The sequence below is a fragment of the Sceloporus occidentalis genome, unplaced genomic scaffold, assembly GCF_023333645.1.
Source record: "Sceloporus occidentalis isolate IW3139 unplaced genomic scaffold, rSceOcc1.0.p SCAF_4, whole genome shotgun sequence".
NCBI lineage: Eukaryota > Metazoa > Chordata > Lepidosauria > Squamata > Phrynosomatidae > Sceloporus > Sceloporus occidentalis.
The window spans coordinates 136,213,957-136,226,021 of record NW_028316984.1 but is presented as its reverse complement, the minus strand read 5'-3'; the positions used below and the strand labels follow the sequence as shown (position 1 = coordinate 136,226,021).

The following is a 12,065-nucleotide window of genomic DNA, read 5'->3' as shown; positions in this document are numbered from 1 at the left end:
CTCCATCACCTCATTGCAAAGGAGAGTGTCAAGGAGTTCCTTGAGACAAGTTTTGTAAACTATCATCATCATCATCATCATCATCATCATCATCCAACCCCTCAGTACAAGTGCAACTATTAAGAGAGTATATATCACTCATGTTGGAGCAATGAGGTAAATGATGCTATATTGTTCCTATGTTACAGTTATCATGTTATGTTCAGGTAAATTTTAAACAATGCATCCAGAATTAGCTTTAATAAATTGCAAAAGCAAATCCAGAGGAAATGCTTGTACCAATATATGTTGTTGTATTTTCCAATAGCTGCACTTTCTGGATATGTTACTTACACTGAGCCTACTATGACCCAGCCTGACTCTTGGTCTTACAAGGAATTGTAGACTGATTACTTGTTTGTAGACAGTCTACTTGTTGCTTGAGAATATTAAAATTCTTACACACATAATCACAGATACTTTTTCAAGTAAAAAAAAATAGGCGGCCTGGAAAAATATGCCCTTTTCACAATTCTTCCTAATTTTAAAATCAAATTACTTATAGAATTCCAGCTATTCATTTTTTACATTTATTTTTGTTATCAAAGACAATGTCCAGAAACAGTACTAAAGAATCATGGCATTGTTTTACAAAAGTTCCTACCAGACAATTATTTTATTGTTGAATGTACTCTTTATTAATGATGAGATGAACTAATCAATTGAATTTGCTAACAAAACTCCTGTAAAGAAAGGTCTAGCCTGATTTTTTTAATCTGTTGGTTGAAGCATGTTCAGTGATCATAATAACATTAGTTAAAGGCAAGCACGACTCTTGCCCATCAACAGGAGTAGGCATGGCTCTTCTAAAAGGTCACTGATCTTTCAAAGAGAGGCACCATGTTTTAAATTCAGCACATACAAAATATGCTTATGTCACTCAAATTACACAATGCAGCAGTGTTAAAAGTCTTATTATAGTCTATTAATGGCAGAGGACTGAGCAATGCTCATATATGACTCATGAGAAGGACATATCCTTAAAGCAACAACAGTATAAAACAACAGGTCCCCTGTTGAATGTATATCAGTGTGCATGTGTGCGAGTGCATTTAACAAAAGAAGTCCAAACAATGGCCCATCCAACTGTTCCAAGCTTTATATCCAGTCTGAGCAATAAAGGCCTTCATTTCAACAGTATGTTAAAATGCAAATTCACATCTCAACAATTAGTTGGTTGAAAGAGCTTCCAAGTGAATGTTGACGTGAGTTATCCAGCTAGTCTCTATTTTTCAGCCTCTGGATATGTGGGGTACTTGACTGTCTCAATTTTTTCTTTTACTTTGTAGGAGGGGTATAAGCCTGTTTTTCCCAATTTTCTATTGATGCCCTTTGAGTAACCATCCCAGTGGTTTCCAGCAACACCAATTATATCTCCAGGTTCCATAGGAATTTCATCAGCAGTTCGGGGATGGTGGGCATAAATGGCAATCTGATTGTGGGCATTCTGTCCCCCAAAGTAATAGATATCATCTAAAGAGTGGAAAAAAGCAGATGCATCTGGATGTAATGTCTGCATGATTTCATAGGCAACTCGACAAACCTAGAAAAATACACAGAAAAAGAAACAATCAGCAAACAGTATTGATTAGCACCTACTATGTTAAATTACTTAAGAATTTCTGAAACAAGTACATCTTTTTCAAACTTGTTCTTAAGCTGCTCTTAAAACATATTACAGTACTTAATTGAAGTAATGGAATGCAAACAAAGAATGTTAATAGGGTAAAATGCTCAGGGTTTTAGTTTGCTCTAAATAAGCACCTGAGGTGCTGGACAGTTTTAGGGATAGGGTTCCGTATCCTAGAAAGCTCCTTTAACATTTAGACTAGAACTTAAGAGTGGGTTTTTCTGCCCACTGTAATTGGAGAACAACCAGCCACCAGTGGCTATGTTGACTGATGACCCTTTTATATATTTCACAGAAGTCTAAAACTTTACAGATTTCACAAAAATGACTCCTCTCCTCAATCCTTCAACATACTCCTATAGTTTCCTAAAAACACTGGAGAACGTGGTGGCAAGACTGCTATCCTGGGGACCATCTTAATATGGAAATTTTGGAGGAGTCTCCTATAGATCAGAATTCTATCTTCTAGATAGAATACATTCAGGTACTGAAATCATTGTCTTCTCTCCTGCCAGTACTACAAAAGTGCAAGCAAGTGGTCAAATCATAAATACTTATACTGGATAAATCCAGTCATCCCATTTGCCTTAGATCCTGCCTCCTTCCAAGTGTCATCTTCTGGCCTTAGAGGGAGCGAAAGGACAGGCCCAACACCATCGGGCCTGAAAAGGAAGAGCCCTCCTCTCCCTCCTTCCAACTGTCATCTTCTGGACTGGGAGGGAGTGAAAGGGCAGGCCCAACGCCATCGGGCCCGGCCTCAATTAAGAAAAAGAACCCTCCCTCCAGTCCATCTGCCTTGGTCCAGGCCTCAGAGGGAGAGAAGAATGCTGGACCTGATCCCCCCCCCCCCCATTCCCTTCTCCTTTTGTGTCGTATCTTTTTAGATTGTAAGCCTGATGGCAGGGAACCGTCTATTCTCCCCTCTGTTGTAAACCGCCTGGATTTCCAGTGATTGGGCGGCATATACATAAATCCCATTATGGTTTTTTTGTGGGTTTTTCAGGCTATGTGGCCATGTTCTAAAAAATTTTCTTCCTGACGTTTCACCAGCATCTGTGGCTGGCATCTTCAGGGAAGAAGCCAGCCACAGATGCTGTCGAAACGTCGGGGAAAAAATTATTTAGAACATGGCCACATAGCCTGAAAAACCCACAAAAAACATGGATGGCGGCCATGAAAGCCTTCGACTTCACAAATCCTATTATTATTATTATTATTATTATTATTATCGTTCTCAAAACTTTTCATCTTTGTGAGTCTATTTACATCTGCATGAAGATGTTGTGCCTCCCCCAATATAGTAAATGACTCAAAATATCTCATTTATTTATTGCATGTTTATGTATATTTATATTTTAACATGTAACAGTGATGGGATGAATGGGAGAATAAGAAGTGGCGGCTCAGGAAAGGCCCCATCAGAGCCCATGATATAGTGAGCTTCCGCACTCCTGCTTCTCCTCCTCTCCCTCAGGCAGAGGTGGCTGCTCCAAGCACTCTACTCGCCTTTATCTAACCCTTCATGACAGAAAAAGTTTGGGAAGCAGAGGAGGATAAAGCAGAGGGATCAGGGCTTTCGAGTCTTGCCCCCCCCCCCCGAGCAATTTTTGTACCCCCCTGAGAGTCCTTCCTCACAGTTTGAGAACTATTGCCATAGATGATTCCTCTAAAGCCACCACTGTAATAGTGTTTTGCCAGTGCTAGGACATGACTGCTCAGACATATTATAATGCTTTTTGAGACTATAATTGTCCAACCGTCTACTTCCAAACTTCCAAGGCCCCTATAGTACGAGGTTAAGTATCTCTTATCTGGAATTCCAAATCCAAAATACTCCAAAAACTCATTCCCTTTCCATAGGTGACGACAGCGATACCTTTGCTTTCTGATGGTTCAATTACACCAATTTTATTTCATTCACAAAATTATTTAAAATGTGTAAAATTAACTTCAGGCTATATGTATAAGGTGTATATGAAACACAAATGAATTTTGAGTTTAGACTTGGGTTCCATCTCCAAGATATCTTATTATGTACATATATGCAAATAGAGGTATTCCAAAATAAAATTTAAAAAATCCAAAATCCAAAACACTTATGGTTCCAAGCATTTCTGATAAGGGGGATTCAAGCTGTATACAGAAATTTCCTCTGAAACAACTTGCACCCATGCTGAAAGCCTAGCACTCAATTATATGCTGTAGATTAAATATACAAATATAAGTCGTCCCTTCCGATTTGCAGAAGATCTGCTCTGAACTACCCCCATGTGAATCAGAAAAAAATGCAAATATTGGAGCTCCATTGTTCTTAATAGCCACACACGTGCACCATTTTGTCCCTCCTGGCTTCCCATCCACGGAAATTCAAAACAGCGAATAGGAAGTCAGCAAATCCGGAGGGACAACTGTATCTGCATTAAGGATACCTTCTGCCTTACCTATATATGCCCTCCAAAAATCACTTTTCAACTTCTTAAACATAACCAGGTTGGGGCCGCGGCAACTGCATGCAGCAGCCCCAATCCATCTTTTTGCTGGCCCAAAAAAGAAGCTTTTTGAGACGGTAAAAACTGGCTTTTCCCTTCCCACCATGCTTTTAAGGTGATCCTGTGGCGTGCACCATGTAAACTGTGCCATGCTGCCAAAGCATCCTGAAGCTGTCTGCCGTTTGGGCGAGTGGGCGGCATAAAGCTGGCTTCCGGGCATCTTGGGGGTGCGCGTCATGCATACACCACACCCCCAAACTAGCTGGAAGCCGGCTTTTCATGCCAATCTGTACAGGCCCTAAGTAAGCTTTCAACTCTTATTTCTGGTAAAAATCTCAGCAACTGCCATAGACACAGAGCTTTAACTTCATAGGGACACACTGGGTATACAACATTAATATCCTGTCAGACGTAACTTACTTCATAGCAAATTACATGTTATAGACCTTAAACCTTGCTTAATGAACTTTCTGCAAACCTTGAAATAGTCCAGTTAAATAAAAATTAGCAAATAATCATTTATGGCAGGGATGAGAATTGTGCCTATCCTCCAACTGTCCCAACTAATCCTCCATCCCAGTCTTTTAAAATATCCTAGTTTCTCTCTCCTCCCATTTTTCTATTTTGTACTCAGCTTACTTCATTTGCTAAAAACTGAGTTCACAGTGGGAAAGTAATATGCACTCTGTTAACGTAGTCAGGGATAGAGGAAAGAAGGGGTGAAATCTTGTCCTTAATAATAGGCTCAGGCAAAAGCAAACTGCTGCATCGCCTAGCTTGTGTTTGTCCTCATTAATAACCTTTGCCATTTTGGTCACACGTTGATGCTGCTTGGTTATCAGTCCCATTTTTTTTTTTATTTTTTTTTTTGTGAAATGCTGGGGGATACCCATACAAGCTTTCTGTGTGGCTCTCAGAACCACCTAAAAGATCAGGAAAAAAGAGTCAAAAAGTCCCCAATTCTCTGATTAAATGCTATTAAATATTCAATGCTCTCTGTCCTCCAAATAGTCCATCCCTACTTTATGAGAAACATCAAACCCTTGCCCAAAGTTTTGTAATTTATCGGTACTTCAGCAAATCAAATTCAAATGACTCTTTAGGCCCTCCTCAGAATTTGTCTAAGGTTCCTAGAGAACATGTCCTCCCTGTGGCTATGATTTTGCTCTGCAGCTATATTATTCAGCAATTCTAAAGCTGTCAGGCTTAAGTACAAGTCCTCTTAGAGCAGGAGATAAGGAAGTCTTGGCATCAGGCCCAAGTCTTTGGATAACTGGAGAAGATTAAAATGACTAATCATCTCTCGACCTTCAGAGCAATGTGTTAAACCTCCTTGGTTTTCAGAGTTGGCACTAAATCGATTAAATGGAATATGAATAAGAAGATATCAAGACCAAACAGAGTTGCAGTACCAAAAAGGGGAAGAAAAATGAATAGCAAGTAACTGCCAAGAAACACTGGAAGAAAAATTAGTCCTATCACCACTTTTATATCACCCTCATACTTTCGAATGAGGTAAAGAATGGTGATAAATGCTTTAATAAAGAGGTAGATGGATGATAAGTAAATAAAATAAATTGAAATCGAGAGTGAACAAACATGCATCTCTTTTAATAAACACAAAGTGCAGAGTCATTTATCAAAAACTCAAGATTTACATATTCCTTATCCATCTTCTTCTAACAAAAACACAAACAGCTACTAATGTTTGTGATGGACATTATTATTTCAATGCAATATAGATTACTAAAAAAATAAGCATTATTTTGGCTGCTTCAGTTTAAAGCTACAATTGTTTGTCAATAGCAATTGCTAAACTTTACTATGAAGATTGAAAGCTGAAAACATCTTTATTAAATCCAAGTTGCATTACAGTCCATGGAGCTGACTCAAAACTGGAGTGCAAAGTGGCAATGGCTCACAGATTGGAAATGCTCAATATACATCTCTATCCACAAGAAAGGGATATTTAATAAGATATTTTAAATCGTTTTATTGACATGTCTGTATTTTAATTGCATACTGTACGCTGCTTTGATCACCATGAAAAAGCGGGATAGAAATATATTATTATTGTTGTTGTTGTTGTTGTTGTTATTATTATTATTATTATTATTATTATTGGACTGCAGTAACCACAGGACCATTGCATTAATTTCCCATGCAAGCAAAGTGATACTCAAAATTCTACACCAAAGACTTTTAACATATATTGAATGAGAAATGAGGCTATCCCAGCCGAGTTCAGGAAAGGAACAGGCACTAGGGATCATACTGAAAATATATGTTGGACAATAGAGCACACCAAATAATTTTCTTTAAAAAAAACCCCACCCTTGTGCTTTATAGATTATAGCAAAACAGTTGATTGTATAGATCAGTAATTCCCAAAGTGGGTGGTACATTCCCCCACAGGGGGTGGTGGAAAGATCCTGTAAGGGGGGGGTAAGAGGTAAAGGGGCAGCAGGGGGATGGTGAGGGGAAAAGGGAGTGCCAGGGTGGCTTTCAGTTAAAGTACTAATGCACAAGGAAGACAAGGGGGCTTTTAGGACCATAGTGGAAATGAGGGTTTCATGAAACTTCTTTTCAGGGTCTCCTTAAAAACCATGGCATAGCTGCACTGATTGCTTTATATGGTGGTGTCTCCCACTCTTCGGACAAGCTCACTCCTTAGCTGTAGCTTTTGCTAGTAGTAGCGGTTGGGGAACTATGTGGGAGCATAGCTTCTCCGGCCTGGAGTGGCACCATTTTGGGACAGGCTGACTGACTGGAGTGAGGCATTAGAGCTCCTGACGGTGGGGGGCAAATGTCAGCAAAAAGGAGCTTTCAAATTTAGGATCCTTCTTAAGTCCTGTAAGCTTTGCCAGGACTTGGCTAGCAGGCTGGAGTTGCACTGCTGTTTCTGCTTTCTTTGTTTCACTGAACAGGTCAAGAGAAGAAGCAGAAGAAACAAACGTGTTTTTTTTTTTGGGGGGGGGGGGAGACTTGAAGCTGTGTGGGGAAGTCAGGTTTCATTTTTATTGATTTTTGATTGTATGTACAGCGCTGTGTAAATCTACAGCACTATATAAATAAAGTTTAATAATAATAATAATAATAATAATAATAATAATAGTAATAGTAATAATAAGGCACCTCTCTGGAGAAGGAGGGGGAGGAATATCTTGGGTCAATTCTTGGAAAGAGTCCTTAGTAGTTTGTCTTGGAGTGGCTACAATAATTAAAAGCTCTCCTTTTCTCCATCTATGCCAGTCTCCAATCCAGAGTATATACTCTGTAAATTCACTGCACACACAGGGATTCTTCCTCCTCTTCACTCCCAAAGCAGAAGACCATTGATAGAATGGGAGGCAGCAGCCTCCAGCTCCCAAAGAAGGAAGCAGAATTAAAACAACGGCTTTCAGCTTTGGGAGTTAAGAAGACGAAGAATCCCTAAATTCCTCCTCTGCCTCATTCCTGCAGTTGGAGTCTCTTGTTTCAGTGGCAGACAGCAGCCCTCCTCACACCCACTCACTCCCTGCTCCTCCCTTTCTCATGGATGGGGCCAGACCATACCAGGATATAGGAACCCAAAAAGACCTGCCCTGTTTCCTCCTCTTCTCCCAGAGAGGCCTTGTTTGCCCCATTTTCTGGCCACACCTTCTCTGCTGCTAAGCTCCTTGTGTCTTATAGAGTACATTAATGCTATGCCCCATTTCTTCCAAAAGGAAGCAACAGCGGTTTTGCTAGGATGATGTTGGTGTCACTCATGGGGTCACCCAGTGTGGTCTGCACCCCCCATGCCCAGTAGTGATACCTCTGCTGCAAGGCTGGCATGGGCAAGAGGCTTATCAGTCACTGCTAAGCCAGCAACTTGGTTGCTGCTCCCAGGGTGACCAGGTGGCTAAGGAAACAGCAACTGAGATTGTTTGTTTTAAATGTATAGTAGAACAGGAGACTTACCATTAGAAATATGTGTAGGAGGGGCACTAGGGTTGACACTGAAGAGGAAAGGGGGCTGTAGCCAAAATATTTGGAGACCTCTGGTATAGATCATAAGAAAAAGGTTTAGAGAACATTTGATTGTCCTGATATGGAATCTGTACTCGGGACAAGAGGCTACTGTTAGGACAGAATATGGAGAAACAAAATAAGTTGCAACTGGCAAGGTGGTCAGACAATGCTGCATCTTATCACCCTGTTTGTTTAATTTGTATGCTAAAAGTATCATATGTAAAGCAGGACCACACTTGGAGAAGGGGATATGAAAATTGAAGGAAGGAACACCAACAATTTAAGATACGCTGATGATACCATACTACAAGCAGAAAGTAGCAAACTTGGAACAATTGTCTCGTCACAGAAAAGCGGGATAAAAATTAAAGTTTTATTATTTATTTATTATTACTGGAGAAAATCAAGAAAGAAAGTGCAAAGGCAGGCTTACAAGATAGCAAAAATTATTACAGATGTTTTACACAATTTTTAATACAATGAAATTGTTCAAAACTTTCCATATCTCAGCTCAAACATTAATCAGAATGGAGACTGCAGTCAAGAAATCAGAAAGAGGCTAGGGCTTGGAAGAGCAGCTATGAAGAAACTAGATAAGATGCCGAAGTGTAAAGATATATCATTGGCTACTGATGTTTGGGATGTCTATGCCATCACATTTCCAATTCTATATATGGGTGTGAAAGTTGGACAGTGAAGAAAGCTGATAGGCAAGATATGAGCAATACCTCCTAGCTGTAATCAAGGGCAACCTTACCATGGACATACTAAAGAAGTACTACCTTGTGATGATTAAATTATAAAAGGATGTTAGATCAGTCTTTGAAAGAATCATGGCTTTCCAGCAGTGGAAAGCAGCATAGTATTCAGGATAACTGAAAGAAAGAAATTGGCAGCATGAGCTTTTGTAGACTTCAGTCTACTTCCTCAGATGCATTTGGTGGAGTGGAAGCCAGGTTCAGACACACACACACACACCTTGGTATGTGAGTATGTCAACACAATACAATTTATATTGACATCCTCACATACTAATGGCATATATATGTCTGTACCTGGCTTCCACTCCATCAAATGCATCTGAGGAAGTTGACTGAAGTCTACAAAAGCTTATACTGCCAATGTTTTTTTTTCCAATTAGTCTCAAAGGTGCTACAAGATCTCTCTATGTACTGATTCTACAGACTAACACAGTTATATGTTTGAATTCTACCAATACTCAGGATATTCAATTTTCAACCTATAGGGCCGTGATCAGGCCAGGAATACGACGATCCCACACTCACTTCGAAATTGGGCCAGCGCCCCTTTTCCAAGCCAGTTCCCACCAGGAGCCAGATTATTTCAATTCCTTTTTGATCTGGCCCAAAGAACTGGATCGTGGTGCTGGAGTGGCTTTCAGCCACTTTGGGCACATGTGTCATCTTGATGCCATTTCCCCAAAGTGGTCAGAAGCCAGTTCTTTTGGCTCGTGCGTCTCGGGCCTAAGAACACACAATTCTCAAGACTTAATCAGTCTCTTTCTAAAATGAAAACAGAATTCTGGAATTTATTAAACTTCAATTTTTTTGGATGTGAACTATCTCTGCTTGCCAACCATGGGTATAAGGATGTGTTTCATGAGAAAATTATTATAAAGGCAGTCTTTTGATATTCTCTTGATTTCAGGACAATGATAAACAATAAATCCAATGTGTGTTCTGCCATGTGTTGGTTATGGAAGATGCATATTCAAAATTACTTTTTAAAAAATTCTGGCATTAATTAATTTATATCCTAAGGCAGGGGTAGGCAACCTACAGCCCGTGGGCTGAATCCGGCCTGGTGAGGCCTTGGGACTGGCCCCAGCCCGGTCCTCCCACCGATTGCCGCCGGGGCCTTTGGCCTCTCGCGCGAGGGAGCAATTGTCTATAGAAGCCTCAGAAACATGCATTTATATTAACATTTTTTTAAAAAATCAACAAATTTTTTCACGTGTCCTCCATTTTTAAAAAAGTGTCCTCCATTTGAAAATTTTGTCCCACATTTGTCCCGGTTTATTTATTTATTTATTTTTAAAAAATTAATTATTTATTTTTTGCCTCCGGCTCCCCAGTTGTCTGAGGGACAGCAACCCGGCCCCCAACTCAAAAAGGTTGCCTACCCCTGTCCTAAGGTTTTCACCATAAGTCCATCAAGGTGGCTTACAACATAAACCATTTATAATAAGAAAGTATATTAAAACAATTAAGAGGATAATTAACTCTAAAAGTCATTTTGTATTCCACAGTAACATAATACTGCAATATAGTTCCAAATTTTAGGAAAGAACAAATTTTAGGGGATTTATGGCCATTAAAAAGCTGTCAGTATTCCTAACATTTCTTGCATTTTTGTTGTGATCGAAGTTAAGAAATGGCGTGTGAAAATGCCTGTCTTTAAAATAAATGTAATGTATTATATTGCATATTATTCATATTCTTGATTCTAAAAACCATAGCTCTTCAGCATAAACTTGAAGAGCATTGCTGAAAAGACATGCAGTCTTTTATAATCCTATAATCTCTCCATCATGCTTAACTATAAAGACTCATTTTTGGCAGAAAAGAATAATTTGAAAAACCATTAATGCAAGTAGCTAATCCATACTGTGCCAGATACTGCAGTAGATGGGCAACACATTAATGCTACTAAGGAAATCTTAAGTCTGTATTGTATTACAGTTATGACACTGATGCATCTGGCACAAAGGTGTTGGCATGGAATGTCATTTTACTTGGGGAAATTTACAGTCTTGTTTCTGTGGAAAAATGTTTGTGTAGCTGAAATTAATCAACACCATGCCATAGCAAGCTGAGAACTGGTAAAGGATTTAATGACATAGTTAAATTAAGGGCCAAATATTGAGATACTGGGAAGCTAAGGGATGGTACAGTATAGGAAATGAGAGAAAGAGGATGTAAAAGAAAAAGGAGGGATGAGTGTCAATGGAATGTGAGCAAAGCAGCAGTAGAGACTGAATGGAAGTCAAAGAGCTGTGGTTCAAGGGGCTCCCAACACTTAAGATATGAACACTGTTATCAAACCTAACAGCTCTCTTGGCAGAAACACGCCTAATGGTTTTATCTGGACAATGCTTTTACTATAGAGAAATTGACAAATATCCCAAGCAGTCTGCATATTTTGTTTTACAGTCAATATTGAAGGCTGAAGTATATTGCCTTTTCAATATGATGATCAGACTTTAAGGAAGACTCCTTATTATTAAAGGACACAGGGTTACTGTGTTTTTTCTGCAGGGTAATTGCTCCACAACACTTTGGGATGTTCAAATATGGGGAGAATATCGGGTCTCATTTGATCTTAGAAACTAAGTAAGGTTAGCCTAGTTAGTACTTGGATGGGAAAGTGCCAATGAATACTAGGTGCTCTAAGCTATACTTCAGCGGGAGGGACTGGAAACTGGAAAAATAAACACCTCTGAGAATTCATTGCCTATGAAAACTAAGAAAACTATGAAATTCACGGGATTATAAGTTGACAGGCAACTTGAAGGAAGAACATACACACACATACCTAGGAACTGATTTGCTGGTTAATTGCAGGATTCATCTAGTCTGGTTATTGGTCCAAACTGGTACACCATAGGGCCACCTCCTAATGTCTGTTCTCAGTATCTGGTGTTCAAAGGCAACTCCCTAGCAGGTGACATACTTCATCCCACCATCCCAATGAGAAAATATTTCCTTTGGGGCCTTGGTCAGACAAAAGCCTGCCTCTCTTCTAACTAGAGCCCACTCAGGCACAGGAGGTATGTGAGACTTGAAGGAAGAGAACTAGCCTGCTCTAAGACCATTCCTCTGTCTCCCAATCACCTTCCCTTGAATCATTTCCAGTTTCTGCTCTAATTTATGTGATTTTCCTTCAACTGTCAT

The 12,065-nt window shown here is 39.6% G+C and overlaps 1 protein-coding gene across 2 annotated transcripts in view; it reads right to left on the bottom strand.

The window, feature by feature from the left end:
- Nucleotides 1–624: 624 nt before the first annotated feature.
- Nucleotides 625–12,065, bottom strand: part of FUT8 (fucosyltransferase 8) — a 142,587-nt gene continuing 131,146 nt past the window's right edge. For both annotated transcript variants that reach the window (XM_089521673.1, XM_089521675.1), the window contains one exon: nt 625–1,582. In XM_089521673.1, the coding sequence (XP_089377799.1) occupies nt 1,265–1,582 (318 nt within the window). In that variant the 3' untranslated portion in view covers nt 625–1,264. The remainder of the gene's footprint in view (nt 1,583–12,065) is intronic.